We start from the raw sequence: 22,434 nt of genomic DNA on the forward strand, positions 1-22,434 counted from the left end.
TGCTGTAGCCAGGGGCGGCTCCAGGCACGGGGGGGGGGGGGATGGGGACGATGCAGTAAGGTTATCGGGGGCACAAAGACCCGATGGGGACATGCTGAAAGGCTGGAATCAGGAGGGAGCTCTGTCCGACAGGGGAAACAGACAGGGCTCTGTGCAGGTGGTATTGGCTGCCAGGACCAGGCTCCCTGCCCTCCTCGTTCCCCCACTGCTGCAGCTGCAATAGCCACCAACCAGCAGTTACTCTCCTCTGCTGAGAATGCTGACAGAGACAGCGAGCAGTGAGGTTACACCCTGGGAGTACTGACTTCCCTTTCAGAGAGAGTCCCTTCCTGACCCTGGCCCTTCAGAACAGATCCAGGGCACAGAGCACAGTCCACTTGCCCTGCCAGACAGAGACTGTGCAGAGAAAGTGGGGTGGGGGCTGTGATCAAGGGCTGGAATCAGCAGGGGGCCACTACTCTCAGGTGCATCTTTCTCCTCTGGACCTTGAACCCTGACCTCAGCCTGGTCTTCTTTCCCTGCGCAACTCTGAAGCGCCAGAGTCGGGAGGGGAGTGGAAAGATACACCATGAGTACTGGCCCCATGCTGTTGAAATATAGGATAAAAGTCATCCCATACTGATTTTGTATGGGACAGGCAATTATCTATTTAAATAAGGGATCTCCCTTGTAATACAGGACTATTGGCAATACTAATGTCACACCATAGCATCATAATACTTGTCCTTTTTATTTTCCTCCCATGTAAAAGCTATAGAAATTAAACTAAAATGTTTTGTTAGTACAAAATTAAGGTTGCAAATATAAACGCACAAAGTCAGGCAATGTAAAAATGGTGGTGCCATGAGAACACATTCTACAAAAGCCCCTTGTATGACAACAAGGAACTGTACATTGGCTGTGTGATATTATTTTGACATTTATTGAATTGTTTAGGGAAATGTGGCCAGCAAAGGGAAATTAGATGAACTCTGCTTTCTGACTTTAACATGCAAATAACTGTTGCTGTACTGAAAGAGAAATTCAGAAACACAGAAGTCCAGCTTGGATGAGCAGCACCACACCGATCTGAAATAATCTTTGCATGTAAAAGAGGATTTCCAAGGAGTGGAACTGGGGATGTAGACCCCAATCTTGCATCCTTGGAGCAAATGGGAGTTTGGCCATTGACCTTAATGGGAGCATGATCAGGGTTTTAGAGGGGCTGAGGGAGTTTCTACATTGAAAACAGTACTCATGAGTAATCAGCATGCCCATTTCCCATCCTACACCAGCATGAGGCTCATGGTGAGTGGTGTCTGACCCCATGCCAGTGGAGGTTCCCTCTGACACGGCCTGCTCCTTGGGGTAGTTAAGACAAGTTTACAGCCAAAATGCACCCATGGTGCAGCCTAAAGCAGCCACACCACCTAGTGACTTTCATGAGTTCTGTGATCAGTATGACAAAAGCACCCAGGCCCAGCACATCAATTCCAGCAAAGGAAGCTAGGCTCCAACTTCCTTTAAAAGGAAGTTGCCCGTTGCCCTCACCGTGATGTAGTATAGCTAGAGGCGTTAGGGGGTGTGCGTGTATTTTTGCAACAGTTGAAGTGACTCACACAACCTGTTTGAGAACTAGCATTTTGAAAAGTGAGGCACGCCACTTTGTTTTAAAGTTTTCCAATTTTTTCATAAAGCCATATCTCACGAATGCTGTAGTCAGTATTTGTTCTCGTAGGAAGTCCTCAGTAAGATCCTGTGCAGGAGGATTTTTTGAATGAATAGGGTTGTGTTCATTTTAGGAGTTATTCTCCCTGAAGCAATTCACCCCAGCAGAACCTATGCACTTAAGTTTCATTTACGCCCTATTTTGAAGGCTTAAGTGGTAGCCCTATCCATAGGACTAAATTTCACCCTATGGATTTCAGTTTGTTTCAGTGCTGCAGGAAAGTTCATAAACTTTGTCCATAGATGTTAATACCCCTTTAATTTCTTTACAGAAAAGACTTGGCTACTTTAAGTCTGAAACTAAGATTTGAGTACATCTCAAATGATGGTTTTCATGATGGGAGATTGGAAAAGGTTACTTGGAGTGACTATGAATGATATTTCAAGTTATTGTAATAACATACACACATCCTAATAAGTGTTTGTCCTTGTAGCAGGCTCTTGACATGCCAATGTAAGGAGAAAATGTTATATAAAGGGGAAGTGCTTAGGAAATAGGATACAAAAGGAAACAAAATACCCTCTTTATTAAAAAATATAGTTTTTAATCTTATTGTAATAAATAATTCTAATAATTTATGACACAGTAAAGACAAGTGCGTATCTTGCAAAATATAACCAAACCATAGCTTAATGATACTTAGAATCCAAAAGTGCTTCCAAAATGCATACTAAATGATTTAATGAGAGTCTATTTTGTAACATAGAAGAGCAGACATTCCATCTCAACTGTTTCCAAAGAGTCCACTCCATGGGCTATTCTTCTAGAAGGTCCAAAGTCTTGCTTTTCAGATGGTTGATCAGAATAGTGATCGGTTGCAAACTGGTGGTGCCAACTATATCCCTAGTTACAGTAAACAGTAGAACTTCTAACTCTCTGGAGCATCTTCAAAGGGCAAGAGATTATCTGTTGACTTCCAGCCCAAGAGGAATCATGATGTTGACAAGAGAGTTAAACAGCCTTTTCTCTGTTGAACTAACTAACTAACTAACTAACTAACTGCTGAATGTTAGCCAATATCTTAAAATCTACAGTAAGGAGAGATGGTGGCCCACATGCATGACATTCAGTCTCCTCCTTATCCTTGTATGGGTCAAAGTGATGACAATTTCATCCATGGAGGCTGGAAGTGATAGTGTCTCAGTAGGGAATTTAAAGTTCAGAGAAAAATTGGAACGTTTTAAAAACAAGTATGAAATGCATTAGGGAAGGGACCTAAAGTGCTTTCTTTTTTGACAGAAGTATTAAAAAAAACCTGAACATCATCCACAAAAGTGCATAATGGACAAAGCAGACATGTAGGAACTTAAATAAATACAAATACATACACAGAAAGCCTGATGCTGATCAGTTTTACATCACGATAACTCCATTAACTTCTGTGAATTTACTCTGAATTTATACTGGTGTAAATGAAAGGAGATTTAGACCAAGACATTTTAAAATAGTATTTAAAATAAAACTCCCAGAGCTCTAGAACATATTCAGTGAAGGAAGAAAACATTCTGCATTAAGTCACCTCAATTCGTACATCTGTGAAAAGAAAAAAATTAAACAAGCATTATAGAAAAAAGACATCACCACACATTTATGACATCGTTTACCATCTTTAGTTTGACTAAAGGCAAAAGTAAAATAAATAAAAAATACATAACCTACAATACTACACAAATTCTGCACCAAGTTGTGCCCATTTAGCTAATAGGGTTGAGTGGATATAAATCAATGCAGAATTTGACCCAATCTTTTTTAACCCCAGAAGAAAATAATCTCTATTGTGGCTTGTAATTGTCCAATTACCACATCATGGGCTCAATGCAGGCAAAATTAGTTCCCATTAAGGGTCTGTACCTTTTTAACTAGATCAATTTTTAATTCATCTGAACTAGCACAAACAATGCCAAACTAACTGATATTTAAAAATTAACTGACTGATGGATCATATTTTGCAATTATATTCTTGATGACTTTGGGCTTGATTTAGCCAAAATTAGCATCTGTGGTCATTGACTCACAGGAATCTCCAAGTGCGAACAGAGAAGGAGGAATTATTCTTTTACTAACTGCTATCAAATTCCAGTTTAGATGGTTGTGCTGCTACATCCCTAAGGACAGAGTCATGTGACAAATACATAAAAATGTAGTCCATGGACTTTACTGAACATTCTAATATTTTCTCCATGCTGCAGCATATTAACGAGGGTGATTGTTTATCTCCAGGTGACTGAGTGTGGACTAGGAAGTACTCCGAATCTGCATTTATATTTTTAAACTGGTCTCCAGGCCAGTTCATAGTCTGTCAGTTCCCTTAGCAACAGGTGCCGTTAAGCTCCAACTCCCACTGGGCTATACCCTTTCCCTGGACATGGAAGCTGGCAGATGATTTGTACTGTGTGAAGTTTGCTACTATTTTTCTTTTTTCATCTGTACTTACTTTCTAGTTCTTCATTCTCAGGAGAAATCTCTCTGCAATCGCCCTCTTCCTCATCTGTCGATAATTCTTTTAAAATAATAAAAATAAAATATCAACACACACATACACACGAGTAGGCATAGTTTTTCCGCTCCCCCCATGTATGGTTATAAATCCTTTGTAAAGAATTCTGACCATGGCATTCTAGGTAAGCTGAGTGCCTAATTGAACTGCAGGCTTATAGAAAGAATTAATGCATAAAACAGTTTGTTTTATAGAACTAAAACTAAAAACTGTTTTTCTCTCTAAAACACTATTCATCTGACGTAGCCTCTGGAGGAGGGAGGAAATTGAGCCATTTTAAGGCATCCTAAAATGGACAATCAAAAACTGACTCATTCAAAATCACTAGTCACTTTTTAAAATCTTGGTCTTTGTGTTTGCCTACACTTTTAGCCACAACACTAATTTCTGTTTGGTAGGACTGTTTGTGTTGTAATATGTGAAGTTGGTCCAGTGTGATATTTTACTTAATTTACTGTTCAGAATATATGTTTTTATTATTTCAGAAAATAAAAGGCACCAAGTTCACTGTTTTATTATTACTGTCTAGTTATCAGACAACTTAAAAGAAGACTGTAAAATGGAGCAGCATACAATTTTGCTTAGGGTTGCCCCTATTACGTAGGGAGTTCTCAATTAAGCCAGTTTCACTTGAAGCACATCCAGTCACATGTATGCAATACTTACTTATCACTTTCACTGCTGCATTATTTGTACGCGTCTCCCTGTCCTGATCTTTTCTAGCTGCACGAGAAAAAGGAAGAATATGAAAGAAAATACTAATTTTAGATTTAGTATTACTAAAAAAAACCCTGAAATATTTATCTAACTTATTTGCTGTTGTATATTTTTACCTCAAAAGACTACAAATTAGGTATAGTATCTACTGAAAAATCACCATTGTCACTGTTCCAATGCAAACTCAGGGGGAAAAAAACAGCTAAAATATTACTCCTTCTTGTAATTTAGGAAAAATGTGACCTTAATATCACATTCCCAGGAGGGCATCTTCTGAGATACCAAGGCTTTCCCATGTTCCCTCCTCCACTTTCACTGTGTACTCCTGTTCCCACCACACACTGATAGCAAAGGTACTGTTGATTGAACAGTACCCTCTGGAGTCTGCTAACACCACTGCTGACATCACTTGTGGGGCTGTTATAGAAGAATTCAGAACATTTATACAGGGATGAGACAGATATCTCCATATCACCCTGTTATGTGGGGCAGGGGAAGGCTGTATGAAGAGATGAACTGAGTCTGACAGCAATGTTATGCTATCATTAACCTGATGGACTAGGAATATGCAGGCCTACTGGAGACCTTATCATAAATTTTGATAATGAAAGACCTTTTCCATGTGATTTCTAGCCAGAAAGTATTGCTATTTCCAGTGCTGGGGTGGTGATGGGGGAATATATTACATGGCCTGAAATAATAAAACAGTTTCATAACCTACTGAGAGGTATTACTGAAAAAGATACCACATAGCTCTGTATTATTTCCAGCTGAAGTTCATGCCAGCTGTGTGTTTATGCCTACTACATAATTTTAAAAGATTTTCTGGTGAGCCGTTAGCCCTTTGCCTGGCTCAAACTTCCTCATGCATTTCTGGTCATATTGTTACAGTATGACAAACTGGTGTAGTTCTGTCAGCATAACAGGTGTGAGTCAACACTGAGACCTCCAGTACTTTTCAGGTAATCCCTCTGCAACCCAGTTTGATCCTGAAGCTACCAGCTTTTTTAAGTCACTCAAATTAACTGAAGAAACAAAACCTAATTTAAAAAAATAAAGAAAATGGAACAAACTAGTGGTGGCAAACCACTACATGGGGAGGCGGAGTACCTCTTGTGATAAAATCTTAAAATTCTTGCAGATACCTGTTTATGGTCATTTCTATTACATTTTAGCCATGATAAAAATATAACTAGAATGCACTCATTTAGATCCCTTATAAAGTTGAGTCAAAGTTCAGATAGTTTTATTAGAAGCTATGACAGAAAAGACAAATATCATGCCAGCCTAATGACATGTAGGTTCCATATCATGAGGGAAACTGAGGAACCGGAAGCAGCTTTGGCAATGCTAGCAGGGTAGGAATGCTTTCACTTCTGAATGGGGAAAGCCCCACTCATAAAACTCTGCAGCATCATCTACAGATTGACCAATGGAGATGCATTAACAGCTACCTGTAGGCAGATGACCAAACAGTTCACTGTGCCAGGGAGATGATAAATACTACCTTAATGGTTAGTATGTGGTGAGAGCAGATTACAAAAAAACAAAGGAAGCAGGAAGGATGTGATACAAGAATTAAGAGAATTGGGGGTTTCAGGGTGAAGGAGTTGGAACAGACTATCATCAGCTGATTTCAATTCTATTAGTATCAACAAACATAACAAAAGGAGAAAAATATGGTAAAAAAAATTTATACCCTTTTTTACCCAGAGCATAAATAGAAGCGATGATCCAGAGAGAACCAACACAGCCCCAGCTGTTGCAAAATAGTGTCTACTGTTAATCCTTTGGCTACCTACTGGACAATCTAAAAAGGATTAAAAGAAAATGATTAGGGAAATAATCAAGTTACAGTAACCAGTTAAATTACTCAAGCGAGTTAAACTCTCTTGAATCTTAGACATTTCAACAAAACTTTTTTTTAAAGTGTCTTATTTTTTTCTTGATTATCAATGAGCTCATGGAACTGGACAAAATGGAAAAATTTCACAAAAAATTGTCACCATTTTAAAATACAGGATATAAGTTATATAGATTTTATTTCTCTGCGACTATTCCAAAACCCAACAACCTGAGAATGTTGTTAATATTATTGAATTACAATAATTAGTTTAAGAAGTTCAAACAACTTTGATCACTACAAGACATGTCCATGACTCATTACTGTGCTCACAGGGGAAATACAGAATCATCGTAATGTAAGGCTGGACTGGACCTTGAGAAGTCAGCAGGTCCAGCTCCTTGTGCAGAGACAGGACCAAGTAAATGTACCCCATCCCTGATAGGTTTTTAAGAACAGGTTGGACAAACACCTCCAGTGGTGGGAATTCCACAGCCTCCCTTGGAAGTCTATTCCAGAGCTTAACTACCCTTAAATAGTTAGAAAGTTTTTCCTGATATCTAACCTAATCTCCCTTACTGTAGATTAAGCCCATTACTTCTTGTACTGCCTTCAGTAGACATGGAGAACAATTGAGCACCATTCTCTTCATAACAGCCCTTAATATATTTGAAGATTATCAGATTCCTCCTCAGTCTTCTTTTCTCAAGACTAAACAAGTTTTCTAAAACTATTATCATTTTTGTTGCTCTCTTCTGGACTTTCCAAATTTTCTACATCTTTCCTAAAGAGTTGTGCCCAGAGCTGGACACAATACTCCATCTGAGGTCTCAGCAGTATCGAGTACAGGGGGACAATTACCTCCTGTGACTTACACAGGACACTTCTGTTAATACACCCCAGGAAGATATTAGTCTTTTTGAAGGCTAACATTTTATGAAGGGAGCTTAATCATTAGGGAAAAGATATACAATAGTGCAGAAACTGATTTTACACCAATCGCTGCAAACCTCCATCTGAAGTTGTAACTAACACCTCTCTGTTCACGTCGCAGGTATAAACCCCCTGCTCCCCCACTGCATGTAATCACCCTACTCCAGGCATTTCAGAATGATATTCAAGCAGCTTATTTATTTTTGCTTTCTCTTTTGCTTCTGCTGTTATCTACTATGTGTACTTTAGGGCGATTATGCACAAATTCTGGTGTGATACATTTTAAACTGAGTTCAAGGACACACCCTGATGCTGCATTCCAAGCCATTTGAGACAAGTCAATAAACAGAAACTGCTTCAAACAAGGTGGAAGACAATTTAATATATATCTTTGCTTCCGGAGTCAGTGCTATCCAAAGAGATGCACTGGATAACACAAAGGGGTCTGTGACAGGATGCAGGGGGATCACTCTTCCATAGGTGTTCAAGGAAATAGCTATCACAATAACTGCTCAGGAAACAGACTGGGGAGTATCCTTTTGGAAAGGCAGAGTTCCACACCCAGGATTACAGGGCTGGACTGTATCTCCCCTGGGGATTTTGCTGTTTAAATCATTTCACTCCCTTGTTAAATACCATCACCCCTTGAGACTTTGCTCACCATAACACTTTTTCCCTCTGATGATTTATTCTAGCAGTTTCCAGGGGCCTCACCTGGACTTTTGGATTTATGCAACCTCTTCCTTCCACTCCATTCTATGTACAGATTTTGATTATGGTGCTAATTTGTTTAAATTTAATGTAGGAATAAGGAATTGATGGCTCTGATCCCCAAACTGTACATGTTTATGATTAAGTTCCAGGGGAGGGTTTCATTTCTCGGCTCCAGATAGACTGGGACATTTTCTACCCACAGGTTCATATATGACTTTCACATAACTTTTTAAGCTGTGCAGAACTCCGCACCTTGAATCACCACCCACCCACTCCATGCATTCTGGAAATATAAACATGGTGGAAAAATATCCTAATAGCAACACTTAGCATTTTCAGTGTTCAGAGTGCATTACAATCACGATCACATTAATGCCTATACAACCTCGGCAAGGTATTGTCTATGTTTTGCATGTGGGAAACTGAGGCAGGGCAGTTCTGTAACTTACCCAGTGCCATAGAGGAAGTTTGTGTAAGAGCCTGGATTTAAAAACCCCCAAAAGAGTTTCCAGCTATTAGGCCTAAAATTCAAACCCCCAGATTAAACCCATTTCTAAAATATATTGCTTGGCCTTGTCTAGATTAGGAAAAGCAGATTGTGGTTGATCCAATAGACAACCTTACAATGCATTAACATACTTAAGAAACATTACCTGGTATGATTAAAATAGCAGATGTGTTTTCTTTAAATTCTTTGTTCCAAAATATACAGTGAAATGTCTCATTAACACTTGAGTTGGTTTTAAGTGTGCTTGTCACACTATACAGTTGATCAGTTCCTGCTTCATAACTTGTGTTTGCTTTGGAACTGAAGTCTTGATGTTCCCCATTACGCCAAATGACCTCTGCCTTAGGATACCCTTCTGATTGGCATATTAACTCCCATTCGCTGTGTCCTGCAGTCCCCTGGACAGCCACAGTTCTTTTGGTTATGTTTCTATAAGGAGCTAAACAAAAACAACGATACAAAAAGCTATTATAGCTATGGTGCTGACAAGAGTGTGTGTTATTTCAGTAGGTCATGCTCTTTTCAATCCAAAATTCTGCATGTGAGCAAGTAATATTTTTTGATGATCAAGTTAAACATCATTATTGTTTGCTTCATCATTATGGTAAAAGTGGGGAGGTAGGTTTTGTACCTGGACTGATCTATTTTCACTACAGTTTTGCAACTTTTTTTAAAGATTGTATCAACCTTCGCAACCAGTGCTTTCTTCAGCGGGCCTCCCCAACATCATTCTTCATTTGTTTCACTGCCATGTGTGGTAGAAAAGGGCAGAGTCATGGACTCCACCAAGAGGTAGGTGTGGGGTTGGGCTGCTGTGTAAGTGCCAGGAGGGTGCCTCAGAATGGTCAGTGGAGGCCTCTTTGGATGCTGAACCCAAGTGGACAATTGTGGTCTACAGATTCTGCATCATACATGCACCAGAACCCACAATTTATCCCATAGCTCCCATCAGCATCTGTGGGAATTACTTGCATAAATATCTGTGCATCAAAGTGATATTAATATTCCCCCTAGTCTACATGTTTTCCACTGTATCTTTGTGGGAGAACAGTTTGTAGTGAACTTTGCATTCTTGATACTGAGTAAACTCTTGTGCAGAACTGCAAGGTTCAATCTACAATATATACCTAGCAGTATTGAGACAAGCAATCCATAGTTTTTCAGAAAGAAAATGAGGGCAACATATAACTTGTATCAGGGGTCACAGCCTGGGGCAAGAGGTGTCAGCACCATCCCTGTCTAGAGGATGGGAATCCATTCAGGTATTTTGCCTTTCCTCTCCCCTACCTCTGCAGGATTATTCCTCTTCTCCAGAAGGCAAAGCTATGGGTGAGAAGGGGCCATAGAGGGAGGTTAGAGCATCCTCAGTGTGACCAGGAGGTAGGAGGTGCTCAAGGAAACCTGAGCACTTTTGCACAAGAAATGCTCTGCTTCATCTCCACTTCCCTCATTACCCTCCAAATGTAAGTGAGAGAAGGAAAGGATGGGCAGCATTTACTCTCTCGAGTTGAGTTGCCAATGCTGTAATGCAGAGGCTTGAGCTAGGTCTTACACACATTGTGAATGCTAGTTACAGATCAAGAGCCAAATTTCACCCTCTGGCATTATTGCCATCCCAATGAAGTCAGTGAGGGGAGACTGTAACTGGATAATGCAGTAATAAACTGATTTCCACTATCTGGAATAAATACTTACCTTTTACTTGCAAAGTGATCGTCTTGTAGTCAGCTCCCTCATAGCCAATGAGACAGAGGTAAGTCCCTGCATCTGTAGGTTTTACACTGGTGATCTGAAGCATAGACTGTCCCAACTGCAGTTTATCTTTCAACAAATTTACTCTTCCCCTATAGTTGCTGTGTTGGTTATTCAAGTTTTCCTTTCCTTTGTGAAGTTTGTAAACCTCTTTTGTATGTTCCTCTTTTTTCTCCCAAATGACACTTAAATCTTGAAGCTTTAATTCACCATTCACTTGAAACCTGCATTCCATGGTCACGTTGCTCCCATATTCTACAATGTACTGTGGCTGGGGAACTTCAACTGTGAATAAAGCTGGAAAACAGAATTCAGAATAAAACTTCTTTTCCAAAAAGAACATGGATTTTCAAAGATATATTTTACCAACCATGTACATACATTTCTGTGTGCCTAATTTATGCACACAAACATTCACAGCGTCTGTGTGCAAGTTTGGCATTTGTGTATTTACATAACCAGTTAGGTACCTAACTGGCTCTTTACACCTGAGATGTACACACACACACACACACACAGAGGATATTTGTATACATAAACTAGGTGTGGGTGTCCTCTTGGCCCCTATTTTCAGAACACCGAGGAGAAGCTTGTACCGTTGCTGCCTGTTACAAGAGTGCACTATATTTGTATATATGTAAATAGTTACTAGATAAAGTGCCAGCTGATGACACTGAAGAATATGTAGCACAGTACTTGGATTTGTGGACCAATAAAACGTGCACACTGGAATGTCTTCCTTTGTGCAGTTCTTTACATCTGCTCTTTACACCCCCACCCACCCACACTGTTTTGTGGATACACTGAAACATTTACCCCTGCCAGCTACATCAGTCTAGCCCTTTTCAAGCACACACATTTGGCTTAACATTTAAATGATAAAGAACAGTGTTTTTTTACCTAACAGTTTAAGGGCTTGGCTACACTTGCAAGTTGCAGCGCTGGTAGAGGCTTTCCAGCGCTGCAATTAGTAACCGTCCACACCTGCAAGGCACATCCAGCGCTGCAACTCCCTGGCTGCAGCGCTGGCTGTACACCTGGCCAGGTTGGGGTGTAGCGATTGCAGCGCTGGTGATCCAGTGCTGCTCATCAAGTGTGGACACACACCAGCGCTTTTATTGGCCTCCAGGGAATAAGGAGATATCCCAGAATGCTTTTAACTAAATTACTTTCTTTGTTTTGTTATGCAGCCTCTCTTTGTTTTGTTGTGAACTCCGATCGGAGCTCCGTTGAACTGCTTATCTAAAAAACAAACACTGATCACAGCAAACAGGAGCTATCTGTACCTGGCTGTGAACGATCAAATGAGAGGCAAGCAGTTTGCTTGACAGAGAAACAGCGTTGGAGGCAGGCTGTTTGCAATTAAGACTAAGGGTTCGCGAACATTTTGTGATTTTTCAATCCAGGGAAGCTAACACACAGTGTTGGCTCCAAAAATCCACTCTCTCTATCTTCCCCGCTCCCTGTCACAGTACACCACAGGGAGTGAGTGAAACAGCGGGGAGTCCGTGTTGGAGGCAGGCTGTTTGCAATTAAGAGTTAAGACTAAGGGCTCGCGAACATTTTGTGATTTTTAAATCCAGGGAAGCTAACACACAGTGTTGGCTCCAAAAATCCATTCTCTCTATCTTCCCCACTCCCTGTCACAGTACACCACCCTCCACCCACCTCTTTTGAAAAGCACGTTGTTGCCACTTGAATGCTGGGATAGCTGCCCATAATGCAGCACTCCCAACAGTGCTGTAAATGCTGCAAATGTGGCCACACACCAGCGCTGGCCCTGCACAGCTGCATGACCAGCGCTGTAACTCCCAGCGCTGCAACTTTCAAGTGTAGCCAAGCCCTAAGAAAAACTAAGGGCTTGGCTACACTTACAAATTTGCAGCGCTGCAGCAGGGTGTGAAAACACACCCTCTGCAGAGCTGCAAATTGCGGCGCTACAAAGCGCCAGTGTAGTCAAAGCCCCAGCGCTGGGAGCCGTGCTCCCAGCGCTGTCCGTTATTCCCCACAGGGAGGTGGAGTACGGACAGCGCTGGGAGAGCTTTCTCCCAGCGCTGGTGCTTTGACTACACTTAGCGCTTCAAAGCGCTGCCGCAGCAGCGCTTTGAAGTGTAAGTGTAGCCAAAGCCTAAGTTGGAAGGTATAGTTCCTGTGCCCATACATTGAAAAAAAAAAAAAAAAACAACCCTAAGCAAATATTTCTGCTTCTTACCATTTAGGAAATGCCAATGGGACAGGAATATACACAAAAGCAATGCATTTTCCATCTTGCAGAAAGAACCTAAAATGATACAAAATCCTATTATGGTGTGTTTTCTAACATTACACTATACACTGTACTTTAGCCAGGCAGAATGTAGTAACTGGACATAAGTATTGAGTTCTACTATAAACAGATATATGCCAGATTGCCACAAGGTACATCAGAAGTCTAGTATTGTATCTAGTATCAGAGGGGTAGCCGTGTTAGTCTGAATCTGTAAAAGCAGCAAAGAGTCCTGTAGCACCTTATAGACTAACAGATGTATTGGAGCATGAGCTTTCGTGGGTGAATACCCACTTCGTCGGATGCATGTAGTGGAAATTTCCAGAGGCAGGTATATATATGCAAGCAAGAAGCAGGCTAGAGATAACGAGGTTAGTTCAATGAGGGAGGATGAGGCCCTCTTCTAGCAGTTGAGGTGTGAAAACCAAGGGAGGAGAAACTGCTTTTAAAGTTGGCAAGCCATTCACAGTCTTTGTTTAATCCTGAGCTGATGGAGTCAAATTTGCAGAGAATTTGACACCATGGTGCAAATTTGACACCATCAGCTCAGGATGATGCAAATGTGTAGGATGGCAGACTTGTAAAACTGTGAAGGAAAAAAAAATCTACCAGCTCAAAATCTGCTTCCTTGTGCTTCCCCACCCCTCCCACCTCCGTAACTAAAAGAGTAAGTTACTTTTCTCATTTGTCAGACCAAAAATTACTCACTCCTGGATTAACTGATTTTTAGAAGTCTTATGTGGGAGTGTAAACTATAAAAAAAAGTACTGCTAATGTTAACTGCATATGCTAACTTCATTTCAAAAGGGCCACATTTCTAAGTACACATTTCAATCAAGAAGAATACCCTAGGGCCAAATCCTACAGTCCTTATTCAGTCTATACTCAGGCAAAATTCCCATCAGTGAGTTTTGTGTGAGTATGGAGGACTACAGGATTTTTTCTTATATATTTTTAGATCCCCAAATTTCACACCCACACAAACTGCTATAGAAATTGGCAGTGCTTTTATTAAACTGCCTTTAGGTTTTGTGTAAGAAATTAGGTATCCATAATAGTTATCTACCTTCCTAGTTATATACTGATAAGAGTTTACCATTTACTTAACTATTTTTTTCTTCAGCATTCTAGTTGTATTTCAATATTAAGCTGATAATTAAGCAAGCGTTTCTGCTATTGTGCTGGGTTATAACACATGTCTAGGCTTTGACAACACTGTAGATTCAAGGGCATGGAGTGTGCTGAGAAGGCTCAAACTTCTTTCTCCCACACTTTTTGACTGGATTCAGGGCCCAAGAAGGAAAGCGTTAAGGGTCTGGAGAGTCAAGGCAGCTGGAGCTCATGAAGCAAGCAGGCCTGAGCTACATGCAAGGCAGGAAGAGGATTTGAGGAGCCAGAGTAGGATGCTCTGATTACAGGCAAAGGAGAGGGTGGAGTAGAAGCTCAGAGTGAAAGGTCTGTTTCTGGAGTACGCTTGTACCCTAGGAGGAAAGAACTTCATTTTGGGATGGGTTGTTCCTTTGGTGAGAACAATCTGGGAAGGTTGACATATGAACTTGGAAGCGCCTACCCTGTGAAACACACAAAGGATGTGACTGTTGAAATACAGAATCCCTTAAGACAGGAGACCTCCTATTTTAACGCACCAGAGGTGGAAAAAAATGTCACAGGATATTTTCCATAGGGAAACAAACCAAAGTCCAGAACAGCTCACACTGCACATAAAACAGACAGCAACAATCATTATGGAGCTTGGTCCTGCTCCAGTTGAACCTGACAGACGTACTCCTATTGACTTCAGTCAGAGCAGCCTTAGGCCTTAAATGTTAACCTAAGCTTTTTAGGGCAACGACTGTCTTTTTATTACACAGCTGTACAGCACCTAGCATAGTGCCCGCCCCAATATCTGACAAGCACTTATAGGTGCTACTGTAATACTAATACTAAAAAATGATCACAACCCAAATATTCTAAGTTTCCAATAACTATATGTTATGCCTCATGATTTCTCATAAAGAGTCATAGTACACAGATATTGTGCCCAATTCTTCTTTCATACAAGTTTTACGTTGCTGTAACTCCAATGACTTCACTAGGGAAACTTCTGCAAAAATTCCCCAGTGTTGCTAATAGTGGTCCAACTTCACCAGAGGCAGCAATGCTTGGAATGTTAGTACAGATAACATTTTAAGCCTCATTCATCTAACCATGCTCAGAGCAAGGTTTGATCAACAGTGCTTGGAATGCTAGTGGCAGCCAGTTGCCTGTCTACACTAGGGCTCCCAATATTACTAACATGGGGTGGCACTGAACTGCTGTTAGCAATGGAGAGAAATTTCAGCAGTGTTTGTGTAGACTTGCAAGTAGGAGTAAAAGAAGTGGGGAGAGCACTGCTCCCCCTCCTCTGGAAAAAGCAAAGGGAAAGCTTTGCCCTCCTCTCCATTGCTTGGGGGAAACAAAGCTTCCTCACAGCTCCCTCTCCTCCTTGGCTGGGACAGTAGGAGCTTCCCCTCCTCTTTCAATGTACTCTAACCAGTATCTGTAACTGAGAGAAAACTGGGTCCATTATGTTAAGATCAGAGGAACAAACAGCTCCATCATCTTCATTAGCTTTCTTGTACTGTGATTCTTGAAACACAGGGCGGATAGGGCACAGATTTATACTAGTATAACTAACAAGCAACTCCATTTGGCTGCAGTGATTATTCTGGATTTACACCAGTAACACAGCATAACATGACATTTAAAGCACAGTCACATTAAAGGGCACCAGTTTGTTGTGTTTTTGTAGAGCTCAGGATATGTGTATGAGAACAAAGGTTGAATTCACAGGAAACCACCTTTAAAGGTCATCTAACACTGTGGCAAGTATTTCTCTGCTCTCTACCTGTTGCGGCATCCAGCCACAGTACAATTGTAAAGGAAGAAATACATAGATATAGGTCAGTATTTAACCTTGTTACTGTAAAGTGTGGGAGAGGCATAGAAAGTCCTATAGAAACAAGTGAAAAAACAGAACCATTTGAATGTACACATTCAAGTACTGAGTAATCTGAAAGTACCCAAGGAGTGGTTGAGGGGGTGGATTTTTGTGAGTAGCTAGACAGAACTAGGAACTGCTTGCACTACATTCTTTTGCAATTAGAAAACTGTTTAATGATATACACAGATAGATAGATAGATATATATATAGCTATTCTGGGGCCCTATGCAGCCCCCATGCGGGGGGGAGCAGGCCTCTGTGGGGGAAGAACAGGGGGGGCTGTCCCCAGGCCTCCATGGGGGGGCAGGGCTGGCTTGGGGGGCAGTGGGAAACCACCCCCTAGTACTCACCGGTGGCACGGCTGGAGCCAGGTCTGCACTTCCCGCAGTTGGTGAGTGCACCCCCGCACTGCTGCAGAGCTCAGAGGAACGGGGGCGGGGCTCGGGCTGGGGCAGAGCAGGGGCGGGAAGAGGTGGGGCTGGAGTGGGAAAGGGGTGGGGTGGGGCGGAGCAGGGTGGGAGCCCTGGGGAAGAGCCAGAGAAGGGGCTGGAGTAGCATGCAGCTGCACAGGGCACCAGGAAATTTGGGGCACCAAATTTCCTGGTGCCCTACGCAGCTGTGTACTTTGCATATGGGTACAGACAGCCCTGATGATATACAATAGAACCTCAGAGTTACAAACACCAGAGTTTCAAACTGACCGGTCAACCACACACGTCATTTGGAACCGGGAGTATGCAATCTGCAGCAGCTAAGGGGGAAAAAAAGACTAAAAAAAAAAGCAAATATGGTAAAGTACTGTGTTAAATGTAAACTATTAAAAAATAAAGGGAAAGTTAAATAAAAGATTTGACAAGGTAAGGAAACTGTTTCTGTGCTTGTTTCATTTAAATTAAGATGGTTAAAAGCAGCATTTTTCTTCTGTATAGTAAAGTTTCAAAGCTGTATTAAGTCAATGATCAGTTGTAAACTTTTGAAAGAACAACCACAATGTTTTGTTCAGAGTTATGAACAACCTCCATTCCCAAGGTGTTTGTAACTCTGAGGTTCTGCTGTATTTTTTATATAAAGACATAAAGCCAGCTTTTTAGAGTGAGCAGCTTTTTAGATCCTGCTCTTCTGTAGGTTTGTACATCTCCATTGAGTTCAGTGGGAGTTACATGCACTTAGCAAAGGGAAGAACTGAGCTCTTAGTGCTCAGAAATTGGAGCTGGTTGAGAAAGCTACACAAGATCAGCAAAGAATCCTGTGGCACCTTATAGACTAACAGACGTTTGGGAGCATGAGCTTTCGTGTTTGATCGCCGCAGAACTGTATCATGTTGGTGGGGGTGGCAGGGCAGAAAGAGAGTCCTCGAGATAGGACAGACTTTTCTTCTGGGCTGTGTGTGTGGTTGGATAGATTGACGATATTGCTGAGTGGGATGGGGTACCACGGTTGTGGCCCCATGTGGCAGGTAGGAGTTTAGACAGCTTACGGTCCTTTTTCCTTTGTAGAAAAGATAAGAATTTTGCCTTATGTGTTGCAAGCAGTAAACACTTCTGAAAAACTTCCCCAGGAATGCAATTTCTGAGAGGGGTGGGGTGAATCGTATTAAATGAAAGTGTGAATGAAAAACAAAGACAGGATGTGTAAACATTGATCAATATACACACCATGGAAGTACACACTGTGCTTCAACATGCTTTATTAAATATAAAAGTACACTTATACATGTCTCTAGGCATACTGACAACAATTAAATTCACATAGGGATATAACAAAAATTAATATACCCGTCTGTAAATAAGCAGCCAGTTGAACCCCTATTCCACTCTGCTCTATGCCTTCAGACCTCACCAGGAGCCATATCATATAGATGGCTTTTTCTTCAACAGGCCCTGAAGGTCTACAGAGTGGGCTATTTCAGATGACAGTCTAAAGACTATGCATAGACCCTGAGTAAGATTACCTTTAAGAGTGCAGATACTGACGGATGGACATACACATTGAAGTATGTTATTGTGCTAATAAAATAGGTGTGAATTTTTAAAATATTTATTCTATATTTAGAGGTGAGACACATGCTTGAAGCATAAGTTGATGTGTGGATGATGCCACACCATACATCAGGACAAGCTATCTTATCCCATTAATCAAGGGTCTGATAATGTGGGGTATGGAGATCCCTCAGCTCCCATTAAAAACAATATGAACTGAGCACACTATGAACGAGGTGCGGCACCTTGCATGACAGGCTGTAAATGAGGAGGCTGGTTTCGTGACCATATCTATCTCGATAGTTCCTTGTCATTCTCCTCCATTAATGCTCTCGTTCTGCCCCTTCCAAACATCAAGCTGCATTTTTAGCCATGTAGCTTCGTTTTCAAAGTATTTAATTAGACCCATCCTAATGGCTCAGTCTTTCTTTCAAGGTGAAGAGCACCTTCTGTGTGATACTGAATGCCTTTGACTCCTGTTGCTGTCATGGGAATTGAAGATACTCAGAACCTGGCAGGATTGGACTCCAGTGCTAATATGTCTACTTTGCTGTCCAAACTTTTAGTGTCAACTTCCTTTCTGTTGAAACAGTGGGAAACCCCTGAGTAAATCTATTGCCTTCAACAGATCCTGCCCCCAAAAGCTGACAATTGAAGGGTCCAGTTCTGCAGACCTTTGCTCGCCTGACTGGTCCTTATTCATACAAGTAGGCCTGGGAAAGTCAATGGGACTTTTCTCATGAGCAAGATCAGCCTCAACAAGAAAGAGTGCAGACAGAGGAGACTGGAAGGACTCCAACTGACCTTTTTGCTTTTCAGTTTTCTAAATTTTATATCTTGACCGGTTTCTCTAAATACTACTAGGTTAACTATCAGAGTGATGGGCACAAGGCACTAACCTCACTCAGCTGCCCATGCCTTCCTTTGCACAATTGCTCAGGGTTGGGAAATAGAGGGGAGAGAATGCCTCTGGGGAGGGTATCCAGATGTCATGGAACTTGGATAACCACCACCGACTCATGTCTAGCTTCCTGCTAACTGCTTTCCTTATGTATTGTTTTCTAATTATAGACATTATACATCAAGGAAAAGACCTTGTTGATGGGAGTTACAGTGCTTTACAGTGGCAAGTACTTTGTGCTATCATTTATGAGCAAAACAATCGTCCTAACTAATGGGGCAAATAATTTAAAACTTCACCATCAGCAGGTTCTTTTATTTTTCTGTATATAACATACATAAATCAAAAGCAGCCTATATTCAAGTTGTGTTTAGGAGATTTTCCTGACTCTGATATCTTAGCCCTTTTTCCACATGATATTCCTAATCAAAATCCATGCTCAGAACAGATTTGAGAGATGAATTCCCTTGTAGAATCTCTTAAATTTTCTTTGATGTAGATGAAAAAGGTGCTTAGCCAAAAACAAAACAAAAGCACCTGAACACACGTGGATGCAGAACTAAATACAAAAGGCTTTGTTTTCAAGGTTGTCAGGTTGTGACAGTTTAAAGAATCAGTTCTGCATTCTTTATTTAGGCAAGACACCTACACAAAATGGGAATTTTGTGATTAACTGGACAGTAGAGTCCATTAATGACTGCAGAGATGTGTCACTAGGCTGACCCAAGAAATATTTTGTCATTTACACCCACTCAAAGCCACCTCCTTAAATGTGGAGATGGACTGGCCATGTACTTCAGATGGCATAGGCGCCGACTCTGTGAGAGCACCCACAGAAAAATATTAGTGGGTGCTTAGTACCCACTGGCAGCCAGCTCCCTGCTGTCCTGCCCCCCTGCCTCCTGCCTGCCAGCAGCCCTACCAATCAACACCTCCCCCTGCCTCTCAGCTGTTTAGCAGTGTGCAGGAGAGTCTGGCAGGAAGGGAGAGGAGTGGGGATGGGGCATGCTCGGGGAGGGGGGCGGAACTGGGTGGGAAGAGGTGAGGAAGAGGTGGGGTGGGAAGAGGCAGGGCAGGGATGGGAAGAGGCGGGACAGAGGTGGGGACTTGGGGGAAGGAGGCAGGTGGGGGCGGGACTTGGGGCGGAGAAAGGGGTTGAGCACCTCCCCCGCCCTGAGGAAGTCAGCGCCTATGTCTGATGGAAACTGATTCCATCACCAGAATAGCAATAAGATGGACATCTGAAGGCTCAGTGGTTTGAGCATTGGCCTCCTAAATCCAGGGTTGTGAGTTCAATTCTTGAGGGGGCCATTTAGGGATCTGGGACAAAAATCTGTCTTGGGATTGGTCCTGCTTTGAGCAGGGGGTTGGACTAGATGACCTCCTGAGGTTCCTTCCAACCCTGAGATTCTGTGATTTGGAAAACAAGGCCACCTGAAAACAACATGGCAAAGAGCTGTGGAAGCTGAGCTGAAAAACCTGGGGCACAGCTGGGGAACCATTGAAACAGACAGGAGTGGAGGAGCTTTGTCACTGCACTAAATGCCCAAAGTGTAATGAGAACATGAAGGTGACAAAAGCCACTTCCTTATTCAAGGAGCATTTGTAAATTGGAAGGTAGGGCAGGCATGTAGCATGTGGTGGCATTTTGCACAGATATAAAGCTATAAGTCAGAGAGCGGACCATGCCAGCTACTTCAGCACAGATTAACAGTTGCTGGGAATGTGTCACTTAGGGTAACCCAAAAATATTTTGGCATTTACCCCCCCCCAAAAAACCTCTTACTTATTCAAATTAAGAAACAATTACACAAAGAGGGACTGAGGTAACAATGAATATATACTGTTATAAAATTCAGTCTAGTTTATTTTGGGAAAAATTCTAAAAAATGTAAACTCGTGTTGAAGAATTTTTTAAAAATAAGTCAACCGTGTGCCTTTCACCAAGGAGCTTGGATCAAGAACAACTTCAGCCTTGTAGTACCCCGCTGGGGACCAGAAAGGAGGGCAGCCCTCACCCCCACCCCGCGCAGAGTACGGCAGCAGCAGACATTCTGTGACCATTGCTAAGGACACAGTAAGGTCCCCTATGGTCATCATGCTTTTCCCTCCGCGGAGGAATGGCTAGTGCGTCTGCTCAGTAGTGGGTCCATCCTTCTCTGTGGGGCTAAGAGCCATGGACACTCCGGAGGCGGACACCCGTCACCGCGTACAGCCAGGTCCCCGCTATCCTGCACGTTCAGTTTTGTTTACACGGAACAGCTGCGTCAGCGTCACCATGCCCCTTTCGAAATCAAACCTCAGTCGATCGCTTGAGAGAGAGCGAGCTCGCTAACCACAGGCGCTGCAAATTGGGTGCGTTCAGGCAAAGCCCTTCCTTCCCCGTGCCCCGCACTCGGCACCACCCCAGTTTTCACGGTAGACGGGCTGCAGGGGGAGCGGTAGGATTTGCCCCTAAATGGGGAGCGCTTTAAAGTCAGTCTAGGGGCGGGGGGAAGCTCTCGCCCTCCAAATGCGAGCGGCCCGGCAGCTCTCGCCCCGTGTGGGTGTGAGCACGGCAGGCGGACGCCAGGCAGACATGCACACCCCCCCCCCCGGGCACGTTTCCACTGCTCTACGGACAGGTGACAGCCACGCACCCAGCCTGCGAGGCGCGCCGCTCTCGGCGCTAAACGCGCGCAACGCCTGGAAGTGACGCTCTCTTCTGCTCGCCACGGAGCTGTACAGTTCTCGCTACGGGCTGTCCTACCTTTCGGAGGGCCAGCGAGAGTCTTCCTCCGCGGGGAAAGGCTGGATGACAGGCACAGCAGGTGCAACGCCACCGGCTCAGCTGGGGTCAGCAGGGAAAGCGGCAGCAGACCCGCTAGAATATGCTCCTCCCAACTCAGCTGCCTGCTCGGGACTGCAGTGAGAGGAGAGTAAAGGGGAGATCTTCTTTTTCTGCGCTCCACCCCCAAACTTCCCTCCTGCTCTTGCTTCACCTTCCAGGGGGTTCACACGCCTCTGGGGCTTGGGGCACGTACCCGGGGTTTGCCTCAATGACCCTAGACGGGAAGCAAACGGAAGGGAATTCCAGCCTGACTCAGTCAGCGCCACTAAATCTCATGACTATAATCAGTGTCATAATGAGAGTCATTTATCCAGAACAATCCCTTTGTTTTCTGCTTGAAAACACTCCCAAGTGAACTCAGAGTCCAGCCCCAGCCTTTGCAGTCAGCAGAGACCACAGGGGAGATGCCCTCATGAAGAGATGCCCTCTTCATTCAGGGGAGATGCCCTCATGGAACGAGATTAGATGTGACCCAAATCTCACTTCCCTACTAGGGGAGTGGAGGACTTCCTTACTTGGGATTCATTTCTAGGCAATGTTTAGAGTCTCTTCCATCTCTTGGGGATTCTGCTGTCTTGTGATTCAATGAGACATTTTAGAAACTCACTCAGAACCATTTTATAACCTGACTCACTCAAAAATGTCACAGCATGTAACAGCCCTGCATGCCAAAGTGGACACAGGTCCAGAGGTGGAGGAGGTAAAACTGTGCAAGACTAAATGACAGGTGAATGCCCCATTCATCTTCTATCTGCCTATATATTTAGGACAAGAAATAACTGTTCTGCAATAAAAATGACATC

At 42.8% G+C, this 22,434-nt stretch overlaps 1 protein-coding gene across 4 annotated transcripts; it reads right to left on the reverse strand.

Annotated features, from left to right (window-relative positions):
- Positions 1-2,253: 2,253 nt before the first annotated feature.
- Positions 2,254-22,029, reverse strand: LOC123373202 (programmed cell death 1 ligand 1-like). 4 transcript variants are annotated; one of them, XM_045022063.1, is made up of 8 exons: positions 21,551-22,026; positions 12,885-12,953; positions 10,616-10,969; positions 9,066-9,359; positions 6,622-6,732; positions 4,872-4,928; positions 4,143-4,208; positions 2,254-3,241 (listed from the first exon to the last, which is right to left on the reverse strand). In XM_045022063.1, the coding sequence occupies exons 2-8, from the start codon at positions 12,937-12,939 to the stop codon at positions 3,219-3,221; spliced, it is 960 nt and encodes a 319-aa protein (XP_044877998.1). In that variant the 5' UTR covers positions 12,940-12,953; positions 21,551-22,026; the 3' UTR covers positions 2,254-3,218. The 4 variants fall into 4 exon arrangements, 3 of the variants coding, with proteins under 3 accessions (XP_044877998.1, XP_044877999.1, XP_044878000.1); XM_045022064.1 differs by lacking the exon at positions 21,551-22,026 and adding an exon at positions 16,272-16,316; XR_006580612.1 differs by having other exon boundaries at positions 6,632-6,732; positions 21,551-22,029.
- Positions 22,030-22,434: the final 405 nt, after the last annotated feature.

The sequence above is a fragment of the Mauremys mutica genome, chromosome 6 (genome assembly GCF_020497125.1).
Source record: "Mauremys mutica isolate MM-2020 ecotype Southern chromosome 6, ASM2049712v1, whole genome shotgun sequence".
NCBI lineage: Eukaryota > Metazoa > Chordata > Testudines > Geoemydidae > Mauremys > Mauremys mutica.

Excerpts from the sequence above, each read along its gene's own strand:
- LOC123373202 (XM_045022063.1), bottom strand. The coding sequence starts at position 12,939 with ATGGAAAATGCATTGCTTTTGTGTATATTCCTGTCCCATTGGCATTTC. Across the intron at positions 9,360-10,615 it reads GATCACTTTGCAAGTAAAAG|CTCCTTATAGAAACATAACC; the intron begins GTAAGTATTTAT and ends GTTTTTGTTTAG. Across the intron at positions 6,733-9,065 it reads TGCTATTTTAATCATACCAG|ATTGTCCAGTAGGTAGCCAA; the intron begins GTAATGTTTCTT and ends AATCCTTTTTAG.